The sequence below is a fragment of the Plectropomus leopardus genome, chromosome 1 (genome assembly GCF_008729295.1).
Source record: "Plectropomus leopardus isolate mb chromosome 1, YSFRI_Pleo_2.0, whole genome shotgun sequence".
Taxonomy (NCBI): Eukaryota; Metazoa; Chordata; class Actinopteri; order Perciformes; family Serranidae; genus Plectropomus; species Plectropomus leopardus.
The window spans coordinates 28958979-28977676 of NC_056463.1; the positions used below are offsets into that span (position 1 = coordinate 28958979).

At 40.3% G+C, this 18698-nt stretch overlaps 2 protein-coding genes across 4 annotated transcripts in view; both read left to right on the forward strand.

The window, feature by feature from the left end:
* The first annotated feature begins 281 nt into the window (after positions 1-281).
* Positions 282-1955, forward strand: LOC121944194 (UDP-glucuronosyltransferase 2B1-like). Its single transcript, XM_042487914.1, has 2 exons — positions 282-812; positions 897-1955. The coding sequence occupies exons 1-2, from the start codon at positions 282-284 to the stop codon at positions 1749-1751; spliced, it is 1386 nt and encodes a 461-aa protein (XP_042343848.1). The 3' UTR covers positions 1752-1955.
* Positions 1956-9975: 8020 nt separating this feature from the next.
* LOC121965584 (neuroplastin-like) overlaps positions 9976-18698 on the forward strand; it is a 30883-nt gene continuing 22160 nt past the window's right edge. For all 3 annotated transcript variants that reach the window (XM_042515752.1, XM_042515816.1, XM_042515882.1), the window contains exon 1: positions 9976-10548. In XM_042515752.1, the coding sequence (XP_042371686.1) occupies positions 10473-10548 (76 nt within the window). In that variant the 5' untranslated portion in view covers positions 9976-10472. The remainder of the gene's footprint in view (positions 10549-18698) is intronic.

The window sequence follows — 18698 nt, forward strand, 5'->3', positions numbered from 1 at the left end:
TTGATATATTTCTGCTGTTAAATAAGTTTGCCTATGACTTAAATTCATAAGAAACTGTCTCTGTTTTTGGACTTTTATTCACTGCATTTAAGAAAATTAAATGTTTGGATAAAAACACTTGAAAAGAGTGCCTCTGCTAAGAAATAATATGCTTTCTTCCCAACTTTAGAATAAAAATGAATTGGCCCTGGGTCTGGATCACCCTCTTCTTCCTCTGCCCAGTTGTGATTTATGGTGGGAAAGTTATCGTTTTTCCAGTGGACGGGAGCCACTGGATAAACATGAAAATCGTTATTGAGGAACTGCACTCAAGGGGCCACCAAGTTTCTGTTGTACGAGCATCAGACAGCTGGTACATCAAGGAAAACTCCCCGTTCTACACTTCAATTACACTCAATGCAGAGTCTGGATTTGATGAAGAATTTTTAACTGCGTTTGTGACCCAGTTGCTGGAAATCCAGAGGGAAGGAAAGTCTTTGTGGACACGTCTCAAACTGGAAATTGAAGTGGCACAAAAGTCTGCTGAAATGAACGAGAAAGGATGCAAAATGATTGAGCTGCTTTTTGAAAACAAAGATCGGATGCAGTCACTACTGGATGCCAAATACGACCTTGTCCTTGCAGACCCTGTTTCACCAATCGGTGTTATATTTGCACACTACCTCAAATTGCCTCTTGTTTTCAATGTCAGATGGACGAGTCATGGTGAAGGTCATTCTGCAATTGCACCTACTCCTCTTTCTTATGTGCCATTGGTAGGGTCCGAGCTGTCAGATAAAATGAGCTTTCCTCAGAGACTCCTTAACATATTCATTTTTGGCTACACAGAGTTTCAAATTGCGTATTATATTTTACCATATTATGTCGGCCTTGTTAGTAAATATTTAGGTCCAGACGCAGACTATTTATCCCTGTTTCAAGCGGCAGACATTTGGCTGATGAGAGCGGACTTTGTGTTTGAGTTCCCTCGTCCCACCATGCCTAATGTTGTCTATATGGGAGGATTCCAGTGTAAACCTGCAAAACCTCTTCCTGAACACCTGGAGGAGTTTGTGCAGAGTTCTGGAGAGCATGGAGTCATTATAATGTCTCTGGGAACCTTAATTGGAGAGCTTCCCCGTGACCTAGCTGATGAGATTGCTGCAGCTTTTGCTAAATTACCTCAGAAAGTCATCTGGAGATATAAAGGTAAAAGACCAGCTACTCTGGGCAACAACACTTTGATAGTAGACTGGATGCCACAGAATGATCTTTTAGGACATCCCAAGATGAAACTTTTTGTGGCTCATGGAGGAACAAACGGCGTTCAAGAGGCGATATACCACGCAGTACCTATCCTAGGACTTCCATTAATTTTTGATCAGCGTGATAATCTGTTAAGAATTGAGGTAAGAGGAGCAGGAAAGATGATTGATATTTTTAGTATGAATGAAGACATCTTCTTTCAGGGTATTCAGGAAGTCCTGAATGAGCCCTCCTACAGGATGAACATGCAGAGACTCTCCAGGCTGCACAGAGATCAGCCAATGAAGCCATTAGATACCGCCCTCTTCTGGTTAGAGTTTGTTATGAGACACAAAGGTGCAGCTCACCTGAGAACAGAGTCCTACAAAATGCCCTGGTATTCCTATCACTCTGTAGATGTGATGCTCTTCTTAGGTGGAGTCATGCTGATTATTCTGGGCATCTTTGCTGCTTTAATATGGTGCTTTTGCTCCCGCTGTCTGAGAAGAAAAAATAAACAGGATTAAAAAAATTTTTAAAAAATCAAAGTAGCAATCACAATTAAATCTAAACCACAATGACAATGATTTAATGGAGATGACAGAAAAATATTAACAATTAGTGAAAAAAAAGGATTCTTGTAAAATAGTCAACAAACTTAATCAACTAGTGCTTTATATTTTTTATTCTATCAACAAGGAGGAACACATGTTTAGGGCTGATTAATTTGATTTACACACTGTATATTCTTGCACTGTTGCTATTTGACAAACCTGGAACTCTGGATGACAAGCATATCATATCTCAGCATTTTCTTTCAGATTGACAAATTTATAATTTGAAAAAAAAATCTGGTCAAGATTTCACATTGCACAATCAATACTCTTTGGATATGTGACCCCTTGGTATCTGTTACCTTACCTTCTGCACAAATAAACTGTTCACCTTTAGGAAAAACAGTTAACCAAATGTACAGTAACATTGCTTCACCAGAGGGAACAAAATAAATGCATTTACAAAAATATTTGGGTACTTTCCATTAGTTTGTCCTCTTTGATGAGCGCACAGTAGAAATAACACTTGCATGTGTTTTGGGCTGTTTTTTCTCTCTCAGCTGCACTGCTATGGAAGACTTTCCAAGTTCACTTACTCCGATTCTCCATTTTTAAATGACTACATTATTTCATCAATGTTGCACAGTATTGGGGATTCATGTTCTGATCTCATCCATGCCAAGTGTGGTCTTGTATGGATTTAAGCATATCCAATTTCACACACAAAGATTAGAGTGACACTATACAGTGCCTTTGCTTAATTTCTTTAAATAAACCTTAATGTGTGGTTTTTACCTGTAGGATTTTGTAATTTGGACTATTTTTGATAGCTCAATCTCAGTTATTTATAAAACATATAGGGCCTGCTCATCGCCCACTTCATAGCGTACACCTGTTCAACTGCTTGTTAACCCAAATATCTAATAAGCCAATCACATGGCAGCTTCTCAATGCATTTAGGCCTGTGGGCATAACCAAGACGATCTGCTGAATTTGAAGTGGAGATCAGAATGAGGAAGAAAGGTGATTTAAGTGACTTAAATGTGGTATGGTCGTTGGTACCAGACGGTCTGGTCTGAGTATTTCAGCAACTGCTGATCTACTGGGATTTTCACGCACAACGGTCCGTAAAGGAGGAAATATCCAGTGAGCGGCAGTTTTCTGGGCAAAAACGTCTTGGTGTCAGAGGTCAGAGGAGATAAGCCACACTAGTTCGTATGGCAGGCTACAGGTAGGAGTCAGAGCTTTTTCCTCTCTCTTGTTATAAATCTGGATGAATTATAGGCTACTTTGGTGCTCATGGTTACGGCATCGAGACTACAGTCGTTTTGTTTCATGTCCATATTGACAAAAGCAGGCTAAAGTTCATATTTTGATGCACGATGCTTAACCGCTTAGATTTAACGTTTACTTGAGCCAGTTGCCGGTGGGCTGCCGGTGGGTTTTGGGACGTTTTAATACTCTGAGAGCCGAGACTTTATTTGAAATTAGGCGAAAACCCACTATCTCATTGCATGCTGTTTCCCACCTGTTAATGCAAGCGCCTCCCTCAGTGGTCAGAGTCAGGGACTGTTCGTCATTTATGAGGTGGTGCAAAACGGGTGAGGCATTAAAAAAAGCACTGGGAGGGAATTGTGTTTTTTTTTTGGCCTAGGAGAGGAATATACAACTTTAAATGGTATACTCTAGTGGCATTCTCTATGTATTTTAAATAACCTCTGAACCTCAGATCCTACTAGCTGGTTTGAAATACATGTTTTCTTTAAGAATCTGCAAAATCACACCATTTTGTCATGGCCAGAAGCGTAAACACAGAAACACAAAGTTCCTGATGGTCCTTTAACACATCATTTTTAAGGAGGATTTGCATTTTGTTTAATAAATTAGATGTTTGTTTTGGTGATTATGTAACCTAACGAACAGCTGCCAGTTTGCTTATTGCATTGGTTCTACATTTGATCCACAAGTAATCTTAAGAAAAGGCTAACGACCCTTTTTGAGGGACAGTTTTTACAATGATTAAGTCATGTACTTTGATTCTAAAATACAGCCATTGTTAAGTGATAAAACAACAACACATCTCTATAAACAGATTTAAAAAAGCTCATATATATGATATGTTTGATGAATACTTTGGACTGGAGCCATGTAATACAGGCTAGTATTTGTGGTTTAGAAGAGCTGCCATTGTGTTTAACGCTTTGATGCGGATATGTCTGTACTTTCACAGGTGACTTTTGTCCTGGTACAAAAAAGTGGGCTAGCTGCAGCATTTGCCAAATTACCTCTGACAGTTTTAAGGATGATAGGCCAGCTCCTCCGGGGAAGAGCAGTTTACCGTCAAGGTCATCCAAGTTGTTCATGAAGGAAAGAAAAGTAGTTCTATTGAGTCCCAGTTAAAGGTTTTCATTTGTTTGCTGATGAATATAGCGCCCCGCTGTGTCAAAAAATGAGGGGAGCAGAGTGGATAAAGACTACAGCTTCCTCAGGGCCATACAGGAAGTCCTGTATAAGCTCTCCTACGGGACGAACATGCAGGGTCTGCCCCAATTTCTACACTTAATGGGCTTAACTGGCACTTTGGCAATGTTGCAAATAATAAGAAATACAAGTCAGATACAACAACTGTGTATGTCAGTTTCGGCAGACTTGTGTAGAATCTTCAGGCTTGCAGAGATCAGCCAATAAAGTCATCAAAGCAGTCTCTTTTGGGAAAAGTCTGTCCTAAGATACAAAGACGTCACTAACCTGAGACCCTGCAGGCAGTCTTTGTTTTCCGTTGTAGATATCATGCGATTTATAGCAACTGTTGCTGATTATTCAGATTTTTTTCTTCTTTTTTTTTGTTAGGGGACCTTGTGAAGGTATTGAATGTCTAGCATTCAATATAAACCTAGAGTTTAAAGGATATTTCTCTCACTTTAAGACAAGCTGAAATTCCCAAGACTGCAGCTTTGTGAGGGTTGTGTCACTTTAAATAAATGCAATTATGACGTAACTATACAAAATCCCTGAAAGTTTTTCTTAAATAAATAAATTCTTTTATTACAAAACAATAAAAAAATCATACTGCAAATACTGTTACAGAATGTATGTCTACATCCTACTATTGGCTTGTCACAGCCATGATACAAATTATAATGTACATTGTTTTACATCTCTAGCTGTCAAACAGGTAAATCATTAAAAATATTTGTTCGGTGTGATTTATCACTATTCGGTCGGATTATAACTGGGGTCTGACCCTGGAGACATTTGCTACCCAGGAGGTAAAACAAAAGTATTTCAAGGGAAGTTTCACCTTGATGGAACATTTTCATTTTTGGCACACACACGTCAAACAACAGTAGCTTACAAGTCCACTAATATTAGTCAGATCAATATTAGCTGCCTGGTGGATTCAACTTGTGTCAATATAGCTAATACAAAAGGCACGTAAAAAAAACTTCCAGGTTAAAAGTATACATTTTTTAAGGTTTTAAGAGTGAAAGAAAGAGATCAGTGTTGAGCTGGATGACAATGCATGTCCATTCATGTCCTAAATGTGCCGAAGTGAAATATCACTTTGAATTAATAGTTTGACATTTTGGGAAAAATGCTTATTGCCTTTTTGCTGGGAATTAGATGAGGAAATCGATAACCACTCTTGTGTCTGTGAGGTAAATATGAAGTTGGAGTCAGCAGCTTCAGTCAGTTGGACTTGGCATAAAGACTGGAAAAATGAGTGGAAAGAGATAATTCACTGTTTATTTATGAGGGGTTATGTGCTGGACAATTTCTTGCAGTATTTTTTCCTCTGGTTGCCTGGCAACTGTTTCCATACAAGCAACAGTTCAGCACATACTTTGTGGAAGAGCAGATTATTGTATTTACACTTGTACAGATTGAACCGAGATAGGCTATTACTGATGAATTAGGGACCTATAGAGGTGCTGGTAAACATTTTTGTTGTTTGGACTGAGATAGGTTGTTTCACCTAACTTCCAGTCTTCGTGCTGAGCTGAACTAACTGTCTGCTGATTGTAGCTCCATATTTTAAAGAAAAAAAACTATTCCTTTAAAGCAGTGGTTCTTACTTTGTCATGCCCCCTTTCCCCACCCCATTTCTTATTAATCATTAACAATAATTGGGGAAGCAACCACTAAAGTGAAACACTGAATTACAGTAAAATAAAGGTCAGCATGATAGTGTCAGCAAACTTTTTTCCCTACATAAATTGTATGTATTCAACTTTGTTTCACTTCATATAGTCAATTTCTCACCGGTCAAAAAAAAAATCACTAACACCTCCTGACATCTGGCTTTTGTTTTTAAGCTTACAATCAATAGTCACACCCGGGACAAATGACTGCAGAAGTTGCGGGTATTCATTGGCTCAATCTCCGATTGACCCAGATCTGCAGTGATGAAATAGACACCCAGGTGAACATGCTGATTTTTAACCCCTTTACCGGCACGGTGCAATGATAGGCTACCACAGAATACAGATGATCTCCATCCAAGCGACGCTCAAACCTCGTTTCAAATTAGTGTGCACCTAGCTTGAGAGAATGACTGAATACGTAAAAAATACAAAAAAAAATAAGCTACATTACAATAGGTTACATTTTCACTGACCTCCATGCTGCTTTCTACTTTTTTACTTTCTACTTGGCCTATCTGTGACATCAAATGTGACACACCAGAAAGGCATACTCGTCTAGTGCAGAGCCTGGTCTCCTGGATATTTTCAACAGGTTTTCCTGTGTTTAAAAAAACCTGCATACACACATTAATTTGGGTGGAAAAAGGGTATATTTCCCCATTTTCATCTACTCCTACACCAGGGGGGCTTGCCCCACAGTTTAAGAACCACTGCTTCAAAGATAGGTTAAAAACTATAGTCACTGCCCTGAAGTGTGAGATCAACACAGACACTAGACTGGTTATATATTCACTTGTAATACAAAAACCCCACAATTTTCAATATAATCCATAATTATGGCGACGTCACAGGACTGCATCACTGACCATACAAGATGCATGTCCAGTTTGTTTACCAGGAAATACTTTCAAACAAAACTTATGAAAAGTAAAGTCTGTATTTACAAAGTGTCCATGCCAGCAGGGCAGTTGTGGTGGGCGGTGTAAGTCCTCTCATGATGTCCTGGTCCGTAGAGAGCTCATCCTGAGGACAGTGAGCTCGGCTACATCTGAATCCTGCATCTCCACCTCTTGTTGGCAGCTTTCTCTGATGACATACACTACGAGACCCACACAGATGAAAATGAGGAGGACTATGCCTATAACCTGGGGTACAAAAGAGTGAAGCAACACTTTGTTTAGTAAACATGCACAGAAAATGTGTATTTGTGAGCTACAAAGTGTATTAACACAGCTTAATTAATAGTTTCAGAAGGCTAAAGGCATTACATTATGGATATATTCTCTGCAGTGGATACTCTGAGGGGGAGGTGTTCTCATTCCACTCATCCTCCATAATCTCCTGTAAACTAGAAAATATTCAACTCACCTGAGAAAAAACAAACAGCTGCTGTGAGCGGAGCATTAGTTCTTGTGGGGTGACATCTCCCTCACTAATTGGCTCACACCACTTCTGCGGAGCTGCCTTGTCAACTAGTACAAATCTACCCTCCCAGTCTGTCATAGCACAAGCAAAGTATTGGCCATCGAGGAACAACAAAATGAGCCACACGATAGCAGGAACGAAACTGGAGAGGGAAACAGTTTTCCTGCACCACGTATCACATCTGCATCCTTGAATGATCAGCATCAAGGTGAAAGCCATGACGGCAGGGATGATGAAGAATGCTGATGAAAACACTCCGTTCCATGTAGGGTTGCAAGGACACTCAAACTCCAGCTCCACCAGCTTCTCTAGTCCCATGAGGATAAAGCCAAAAGCCACATTTGATACCAGCGGACTGTTGCTAAGTTCATTTTTCAGCCTGGTAAGCCATTGTTGTCTACTTTCCATACTAGATTGACCGAGAAATGAAGACAAACGCTGTAAAAAGCCCAAAAGAGGGTCCACCGTTGTGAACACATTGGCAACAGCTAAGTGATGCGTAATTAACGCATCCAGGGGTAAGTTTTCCCCTCGGGCAAAATGCCACACTTCCACTCTGATTGGTTTTGAACAAAGGAGGGTGTGCCGACGGCTCTGACATTTCTCTAGCTGATTGGCCTGTGCGAGGTTTCAGGTGGGGTTACATTTTAAATGTGGTCTCTCATGGACAAACTGGAGGGAGGGCTGTAAAGTGGAGGGAAGTTTGTTCTGTAGTTGAGCACAGACTGGCCCTTTGCAATAGTCTGGCAAAAAACATGCATGGAGGTGCAAGCATATGTCAAAGGGCAAGAATTTACAATGAAGAATCAAGTTACAGGCCCTAATTTTTCACTGAAACTAAACAAAATGAGGAAAAGTTACATTAAAAGGAGATTTCAAGAAAGAAAGGTTACTTAATTTGTCTCAGAAAACTACAAACCTACTTATAAATGCATCAAGTGCCCAGGTGTTTTTGGTTCATCCACTGGCTCCATGTTTGTTTAACAATTGATTTCAAGATTTTACTAATCACTTTTAAAACTTGTCTGGGTCTGACCCCAAGCTGCATAATAGACATATCGATCCCATATGAGCCAGTTTACAGCCTTAGATCCTCAGGTGGGGCCCCTCTGGCCGTTCCAAAGTCCAGGCTTGAAACTAAAGGAGAGCGTGCCTTTGCCATCAGGGCCCATTCGCTTTGGAATGACCTGCCTGAGGAGATAAGGCTTGCAGAGTCAGTTTAGTTCAACTCAATTTTATTATTTGTCCCAGAGGGCAGTTTGTGTTGCAGCAAGTGGAAAAACAAATCACAAACATTATGACACAGAAACATGCACCAGTTGACATTAATCTGTGTACAGGGTGGCTTGCACCTGTGCACACTCAAACTCTACAGGAGCAGATTAAGTGTCCACTGTAACTCCATAGGGTCTATAACAATTCAGTGAGCATTAAATATGACAATATCTCCTAATAACCTTATGTGTAGTATACATCACAATAATGCAGCATCAGAACCAGTGCCATGAAGGCTGATGCTGCAATACGGCACACAAGTCCAATATGTACTGTTACTTCTTTTAAATCACTTCTTAAAACCCATTTTTATGGACTTGCTTTTATGTCATTTTATTTATTTTCCCTATTTTATTTGTTTTATTTAATTTTATTTGTAGTTTTGTTTGCAGTTTTATTGCTTTTGTTGTTTTCGGCCTATTTGTATAATTTTATATTGACATTTTGCATCCTACATCCTGCATTATTTGGCCTCTTGTTTTGATTTATCTTAACTCTTAACACTTAACTCACTTGTTGTATTGCCCTCTGTATATCCCATTTCTGATTTTGAATTCTTTGCCAAAGCACTTTGTAAACTATGTTTTCAAAAGGGCTACACAAATGAAGTTATTAGAATTATTAAATTCATCTGTTGCAACTGTCTGCTGTTAAAAATGGAGTGCATGCCCAAGCCTCCCTTAACTGGCCACATGAGGTCGCCCGTGCAGTAGCACAGATTAAGGATATAGAGGATTACAGGAGGCCATGTTGAACTTTCAAGGGGATGTGGTACATACAGCTTGAGAACACCCAGGCCACTGATGTGATGACATAATTTATAAATGACCTCAGTGAGCTCAAGAGCATCACCATAATCTCCTCACATTAAAACCTGACAAGGGAAAGTATTTAGGCACTGTGAAATAGGCTTGGGAAAGATGTGACTGGTGGAAACTGTGGCTGGATTGCGTCTGCAGCACCACTGCAAGTTTTAATACTGAAATTTCGCCTGTGGAAATCAGTCATTTGCTCTGCACAGTTTGTGAGAAATCTGACTCGACAAGTGGTGATAAACGAGCTGACAATTTATGGCTGCATTAATATTGCAAGATCTGTTAGAAAGAGTGAGGAAATCGCATAAGAGGGAGGCTATTACTGTAGTCACCGACACTTCAGTAAATACTTATGAGCAGTAGCATCCTTTGAATGGTAGATGATGAAAATGTGATAAAACTGAATCTTTTTCGCGGGCAAGTAACTGCGAGGAGGCGCATAATAAGTGTCTGAGTTCACAAACATCACATACGTGTTATATGCGTGTGTGCGCCTGTGTGTATTTATCCACGGTCATGAGCGCATAGGGCACGCGCAGCTTGTCGTTGCTTGTGTCCTACCAGCATCTGTTCCTCTTTTTGGAGCAGACTTATGTTTCGGCTACATCACTACCCGTCGGGAATCATTTCTGCGCTACTTTCATTTAAATCACCGAACCGTGAGTGCGAGAGCGCAAATGCGCATCGCTCTGCGCATCTTTGAATCTCTCAGAACTACACTGTGGACAATCTCCCTGACACCCAAAGACCTCTCCACCGCAATCCGACGAGGCTTCTTCCACCGCCTATGGCCGCACATCGGCATCCCTGAGCCGCTGGCCCGGACCTTTCACCCATCGCTGTCCGCAAAAGGTCTTTGAATCAGGGAGGCATTTCTATTTTTATTTATTTTTTTAAATCGTCCTCGGCTGACTATTTTTAAAGAACCGGGTGCTATGCTGGGCCCATCTCTCTAGATCTTGTGATTTAATACACGATCTCTCCTCCCACATTCGTCCGACCGAGACCCTGGTCCTCTCATCGAGCACCCAGCGATGCATCCTAACGCAGTGATGCTGGCGGTGGTCCTTTTGGGGAACTTGATGCTGCCTTTCATCTCGGCACAAAACGGTAAGAAAGCAGATGTGACCGTGGCATAACTGTAAACACCGCGGTGAGGGAAAGTGACCTGACTTGCGTGAGGAGGACGCCCGAGCGAAATGTTTTCTAAAGAGGATTCTGAGAATGACTACAGTTAAAAGCTACTACTGTACTATAGTTTTTTTTCATGCATATCGACAAACAAGGCCAGGAGTTAGATGGCAACAAATGTGATTTCAAGAACTGACCACAGAGAGGAACTCCTAACTGATAAACCAGAGAGGAAACTGACGTTGCTGTGACATTTTTGCGAGGTTATCTACTATCAGCTGAGTGTACTGTAGGTGGGTCAGTGAGAGGAATTAATTGCACTTTCAGGCGCGTCGACTATGTTGCAAATTTCTTTTAAAATAGACAGTGTGTAGTGTTGCTGGGAACAAGGCTGAGGCTTGTGCCTCCATGGGATTACTTCTGAATATTTATATGGACAATAATAGTGGCCTATGGGTAGCCTTGAGCTGCCAGTGTGTAGTTTGTTTAGTAAAAGGGGGTTGGGTAGCTGTGTGTCAAGCAAGACTAACCTGCTGTGGATGCTGAGCCAGTAACATATCATCAACACCCAACACAGGCTTAAGACTGGCCCTGTGTGTGATGTAAATAGGCCTACTGTAAACACCAAGCCCTTCTGGATCACAGTTCTAGGGCCTGTGCATCTATTTGATTTGACTAAACTACTCCCTAATCATACATTTCCCATCATGCCAGCTTAAGTGGATCTTTCTTTGTTGCCCAGCTGGTACATTCTGTATCTACTGCAAAACTAAATGCATGCACAAATAGCCATCCTTATTTACTTTTCTGATGATCATGTTTGAGCGCCACATGTTTCGCCCCTACCAAAAGAGGATGTTCATCTGCGACTTTAACTTCCAAAGTTCACCCGTGCATTAATCATAGTAAAAGTGACATGATTTGGTCTAAGTAAATGTCAGTAACATGCTGTTGGGTGTTCCAAGGCTGCCCTCCTCTGATACAGCATGTCCCGACTTCAAATTCTGTTGAATCACATCACCCAGAGGGGCGCACAAATCAGCAGCCATTCATGGAGATAAAAGTGGAATCTTTTGAATCTTTATTCGCTCAATTTTTAAAATAACCTCAATGGGTCCCTGGAGCAACCCTGGCATGATTGTGAAGATGTTGCCGCTTTAGAGTACAAATTGAATAATCACAGCCTGCATTCATATCGTTTAAGAGGCATCTGTGGCCACATGTCAAGACATCTGTGTTGACAAATCAATATCACTGATCTGTTCCCGTTCAGATGAAAGGCAGGGAATTACTCTGCATACTTAAAATTTTAGAGCTTAATGTCCACCTCTTCTTGTCTGTGGGATAATCGGACACCTACTGTGCAAGACTTAATAAGACGTATTCTGATGAGAAGGTGTAAAGCCTCAATCCAGTCCTGTCCTACACTTGAAGAATTTATGATTGCGAATATTGGAAAATCTCAAAAGATTATTTCTCTAAACAACTAAACTAAGTCTTCCACATTGAACAGTTTGTGCTATTTTTGTGCAACAAAAGCAAAACACAATACGTAGAAATGAAAGAGACGCAATCAAATCTAGATCATTTTACAAGAAAGCACAGACGCAACCTACATCTAAAAATCCTTACATACCACAGCTGTTATATAATGAAATACAATCTCCTAAATTCTTTTATTTCTTCTTAGTTAATTTCTCTGAGGTGCTTGAAGCGTGTGCATGCACAGTGAGGTGTTCACTGATCTTGCTATCTGGAAAATCAAATACCCAATAAGCCCTCCATTGTTTGATGAAGCTCAAGCAAAGGCATTCCAAACACTTCCTGTGGTCTTTGCTCTGCGTTAGTGCCCACTCACTGAGGCCCCGGCTCACACCACAGAAACACATGCACATACAGCCAGGGGTCAGTGAGAAACAGACTGGTGCTGACCCTGTCACTAAATGTGTGGGGGCTTTGTCATTTTCATGTAGAAATCTTAAAGTCACAGCTCATCTGTAGACACATTTCATTTCCTGCAAGCGGATCCTAAATTTATCCCAGTTGTACTAAGCTACAGTCAGTGTCTAACATTGTTGGAAGTATTCTGATATTTGCTCACATCGCATGCATCCAAAAGCCATTTCATTTCTCTCTCACAGTTCAGATTAAGGGTAATAGGTGCATAGCGTCTTATGCAATCCTAGATTTTCCCCCGTGATATCACAGAGTTCAGGCAGTGGCGTTGTGGGAGAATAATAATTATAAGTGCATGAGATGTAATCACTGTATCTAGGAAGCGGAGGGAATTCATGTCATTATTTCCTCATGCTCAGGGGAAAGTAGGCCTACTATAGGTGGCCAGTCTCTGCGACAGATATTTGGAGGGACTGTAAATAGCATCCATCCATTCTGCCTCGTTTCTATTTTTACCACCGAGACACAGCACCGAGAACTGTGGCTTTAAGGTCCTTTTGTGAAAGTGAATTCATTAACTCTTAATGGACAGCCTCCTTGTGCACAGCTGCACAGCCTTCTAAAGGCTCGCTAGGTGGCTGTGAACAACTTAAGCTGAGAGATGATGTGATCTTTATGAAAAGAAAATAAAGGCTGTTGAGAAGGTGGCTGGGGCTGACCTGAGGAAGTGTCTTATATAATTTCCCCCCATGAAGCATGTACTGTAGCTGGCTCCTGCTGCCAACCTCGGTGCTGTATTATCACTGCCTGCGTGAATCCTGACATGCAGAACATGTCAAGACAGCCTTTAGAATAACGAGCTGATTTTATTACTTGCATGTTAACCATTTAGATTTGTTTTTACTCTCATTTAACTGTTTGTAGTAGCTTAAGAGTGAGCATGTACAACAACAAAGACTGGCTCTTTTAAGCTCACACAATTAAAGTATGAAAGAAAGACAGCCATTTTCACATGCACATGCATTTGTTGTTAAAGAAATACAGTTCACCACAAAATCAAAAGCGCATGTTTTTCCTTTTCCCTGTAGGAGTATTTATCAGTCTACATTTTTTTTGGCGTGAGTTGCAGAGTTTTTGAGTTATCGGCTGCAGAGATGTCTGTCTTCTCTTCAGTATAATGGCACTGGATGGCACTTCTTGTGCTGAAATTGCCAATAAGTAAATAGATTGAAAAACGTTATTTACCAGAAATCATAACCCACTCACTCAAGATAATCCCCAAACTGTGTTGTTGGTAGTTTTATGAAGAAGCCTGCATCTAGTCATGGACAAGAGGCTTGTTGTCATGACAGCACGAGGTTGTAAGCATTAATGGCATCCTTCTCAGCTGAGCTGTAACATTAGCTAGCTCAGTGGTGCTAGTTAAGCTAGCAGTAGATGCACACTTCTTTCTGTGCTGTGATAAGGCTGGCGGGTGGAGTTCGGTAGAAAGAAAATAGTTCCAACATGAAATTAGTCATGATAAAATTGACAGTTGGCAGACATCTTTACGGGTGATATCTCTTGGCAACTCACATCAAAACATACTAGATTGACAAAAGCACTACAGGTAAGAGGATTTATGTTTATTTTGATTTTCAGGTGAACTGTCCCTTTAAGATGAGCATCTCACTGTTAAATGCCATTAAATCAATAGACTTACTGTACTATATGATACAGCAGCTTTGTCCATCATCATGTTTCTGTCCAAGCTCTGGACAAAGGCACATTTGTGAGTCTGGAAAATATGCTGTAGGACTCAAGCCAGCTCTTACACTGAGTCACGCTTGCCCACTGTGAAATCTGATATGGACTGCACTGATTAGGAGCCGCATCGCACAGTATAAAACACACTGCAGTTATATAAAACTGCACAACTGTAAGTTGAGCTATGTTTTTTTAAATAGTGATTTGTCTAGGGATGGTTTTTGCTGAGCATGCATGCTGTTTCTCTCAGCACCACCCTGCTTCATATTCACGCAGGTACACACTTTCACAGCTGGAAGTTCCCCAATTTAGCCACAGCCTTGTACTACTGGCTGCTCTGCCGGAACAGCTCAGGTTAAATGTGCTGCTCAAGGGCAGCTCAGAGACAGGATACACAGAGAGGTTACTTTTATTTTTCCGCTGCCTTTGCATTTTTACACAGAACCAGACAACACTGGGATCTTGCTGCTCCAATGTGTGAATTAGACAGCATGCCAGCATCGCAGAAGCAAAAAAAGCCGTAATGGACTTGACATTTAATAAAAGCGTCAGCCTCTATTGTGACATGTAACATACATGTTGGAAGAACTTTCTAAACAAAAACATTGGCATAACATGGCAAAACAATCATTTACTGGCCCTGTTGCATGGCGGCTGATCTTGTCCTCTGCTCAGAGGGTAAGGAAGTCCTGGACCTCATTGTTTTCCAAATTTGCAGATGTTTTCAGCTGCTGTTCTTCATCTTTGAGTTAGCTGCTAACTGCTGCTTTTTAAATCTTGCACAGTGGGTCGCATGCATAGCACACTGTCAAATTTCACCTGTCCCGCTGGCTGTTCATAGTACGTAGACCTCGATTCAGCACTAATACTACCTCTGCTGCCAGTTTAAAGGTGAGGCAACTCTGTCCCCCGATTCGCCGATAGTGTCTTTTATACAATACGGGGAGGCAGCATAACATGATATTCCTGCCTTAAACAGGCAGTGTAATAGTGGCTACAGTTACTTTTTGTTGTCAGCTAGTATTCAGCACACCAGGGTCCTTTAAGTTGACAAAATAATATTTTGAAGTATTAAAAGAGGTTTGAAAGAGCATTCATCACCTTTTGCAGAGATGTAGTTGGAAGAGATTCTTCTTAAGGTGTGGCTCTTCAAATATTAAAATTATGTTATTTTGATGGTGAGAATCCGTGTCCCATGATGTCCCACATCTGTTGCTGTGCTTCTTGGGTTTCACATCAAATCATTTGAATTCCCTTGTTTTGACCTCTGAAAGAGAAATAGCAAGTACTCGCTGGTTGTGATTAGGGGATGGGATTAGAGCATTTCTCCCCAGCACAGGGTTATTGGGATTTAAATCTCATTAAACTGTTGCCTCTCTTCTGTGATCTGAATGACAGACTCAAGTATTACCAGCCAAATGGAAATGGTTGGGCCAAAACCTCTTTTTTTGTAGAAATTCGCTTTGCAAATAATGGCAATATTTTGTCACGTAGCCCCATTGCAGTGATATCAAAAAAGGTATATTAGTGATGTGATGAAGCCAGAGAGGAAAACTATAACCACTCTGTTATCAGTGTGACACAGATTTTGCTGCATACTACATGTCACACCTACAAAGTGTATTCTAGATGTATTGGAAGTTATTATGTGAATACTTTTTTTCTATATATATATATATATAAAATAAGCAGTTAAAAACTACTCTTGTAAGAGTAGATCAGCATTAAATCTAAACTGAGCTGACATTACATTGCATGACTTCTGCACACTGGATAGCATTTTAAGTGCATGAGATGTCAATATTCATATCACCACATTTGCTTGTAGGGACAGAAAATGGCCTTCTAGGACTTGCACTGGGTGTTTTGCAGGTATTACTGCACATTACTGTTGACATTATGACGTTATTTATTTCTTAATTTATCACAAAGTGATTTTGCTAATTCAGTTGCGAGCAGGATATGTTTCAGCTGCCAAACAGCAAGCATTTTATTATATGCATCTAACAGACTCGGCGTACTGAAGCTTTGTATGGCTTCCTGATTCTAGTAACAAAGCTTGGGAATGCCTGCTTTGTGTGTGCACAATAAATAAATAAATAAATAAATGACTTTAAAAACAGAAAGTACAGTTCAGGGTATGCCCTTTGTAAAACAAAATATACGTTTTGGAAGAAGGGAAATTCATAAAAACCACTGGATGTTTGACAAGTTGGAAATTCCACCAGAAACTCAAACTGGGAAAAAAGATTAAAAAAAATTTAATAAATGGTTGGCAGTAATGTGACTACTTGTGACTCGTAGTTAATGGGGTATAACATACAAAAACACCAAAAGATCCCTTTAAATTTTTTGACACACCAAGGAGGATATCAAGGTGTGCAATAAAGCAGATTCAAAAAGTGTTAACCACCCTTAGGTTGACAAAAAGTAGAGAAAGGATTGAGGAAAACGAAAACAAACAAAAACCAAAAAAGGCTTCAATATGTATTATGACAAAATATGGAGAAATAGTGGCTGATAAAGACACCCTTTGTAAAGTCACACAGGTGTACTGATGTCTAATTTGACCTCAGATCTGTTTTTAGCTCACAACCCCCTGACTCACCGTAATTTGTTTTGCAGCCTCTGTTAAAGGGGCAGTGTGTAAGGTTAAGGTGGGTTTAGTAGCATCTAGAGGTGAGGCTTGCAGATTGCAACTAGCTGGAACTTCTTACGATTAGAATTCCTTTCAGTGTTTGTTGTTCAAAAGGATTTTTTCAGGAACCAAAAAATCTGCAGAGGTCTCTTCCCCTTTAAAACAAATGGATGGTGATTTAAACTGGTAAAAACATTGAATAAAGCAGTTTCACGTTAAAGCATCAGTGTTTTTCCAACATTGGTTGTGGTGGAGGAGCTGCTTCCTATGGTGGCAAAAATGCAAATGGCCCTATCCAGTGTTTGGTGTGTCTGTTCTGAGCTACTGTAGAGACACAGTGACTTCATGGACAAGGACTTGCTACTTTTGTAGAAATAAAACGCCTCATTCTAAGGAAATGAAAACAGGATTTATTTAAAGGTGATTGTACACTAACAAAAACATACATATTAGATTACATTTCTGTCAATATATCCCTTGAAATCCTACACACTGGAGCTTTAAGGCAGGATAAATTACACCCTCTGATTATTTGTGTATATGAAAATTGATCAAAATGAGATCTAAATCATTTAGAATATCTGATTACACCTTTGTGGATATGGGCAGCCTTTACATTCTACCAAAATCTCTCATTAGGTTAAATCCTATAATTGCTTAATTATTTTTTGTTGAGTAAAAACAGCAACACACACAAAAAAAGACAATCATAAGATTGACTTTTCACCATATGACTTACAATGCTGTGGCTAATATCCGAGCATATACCACAACTGCACAACTGTCCTCATTTAAACAGTGAGTCAAAGATATTAATCTACAAACGATCATTATGACTGTGGTTCACTGTGTCATACAAATGACCTGTAATGGCCTTCACATATGTCACAGTACCATGCAGGTACAACAAATATGCACCCACAAACTCAAACACAAACACTGCCTTGCACATCACTAGTTCAGTGGCCCTGGGGGTTTCCTACTCGCTGCTTTCTGTGGTTGTGGGACGGCAGCTGACTCACTCTCAGGCTGCATGGTGGTGGTGTGTGGCTTGCTGTCAGTCCTCGGGGGAGCTCTCTTCTCTACCTACATCAGAGGAGTATGTAGGCTGTAATGACTGTGATTTCCACACAGCATCAGACAGAGCTTGTCACAAAAAACTGCAGGTTATTTCGTGACACTATTGTGCACCTGTCACAAGAGACTAAAGTGAGCTAAAGCATGCAAGTCAAACATGGCACTGTGAACAGTATCATTAATTTCTTTTGATAGCCTAATTTCTCTTAAACCATCTTTCATGTAAATGTTTGACCTCCTTAGATCACAAACAAGCCGCCATAGCAACTACACCCCTCTGCACACATTAAATTGTAGATGCCTTATTGTGAATTCAGATTCAAAGAGAGAAACACTCTTCTTGCATCGAAGCTCTCATTTGTTTCAACTAACCTATAATATTCTTTTGAGGATGCTGCATTTCGGGATGTAACACCCCCCAATTTACTGTGACACCGACCAGCATAAAAACAACCCACCACAGCGAGGTCTGTTTGGCTTATATTTCAGTTTGTACCAATTTGTGTATGTACAATATGTTGGTCTTGCAAAACTGCAAATACAGTATAACATGTAGCATTGCAATACAAAACTAGAGAAGCCACTGGGAAGGATTAGAAACAGAGCATCCCCATGTTAGCTCTGCAAGCATTAGCATTTAGCCACCTTTAGCAACTAAGCAAATGGCAATACACTGTATGCCTTGAAATCTTGTACACAACTAACCCTAAAGACAAAATAACTCAGTTTTCAGAGCCACCTTAAAGACTACAGACAGCAAGTATTTGGTACT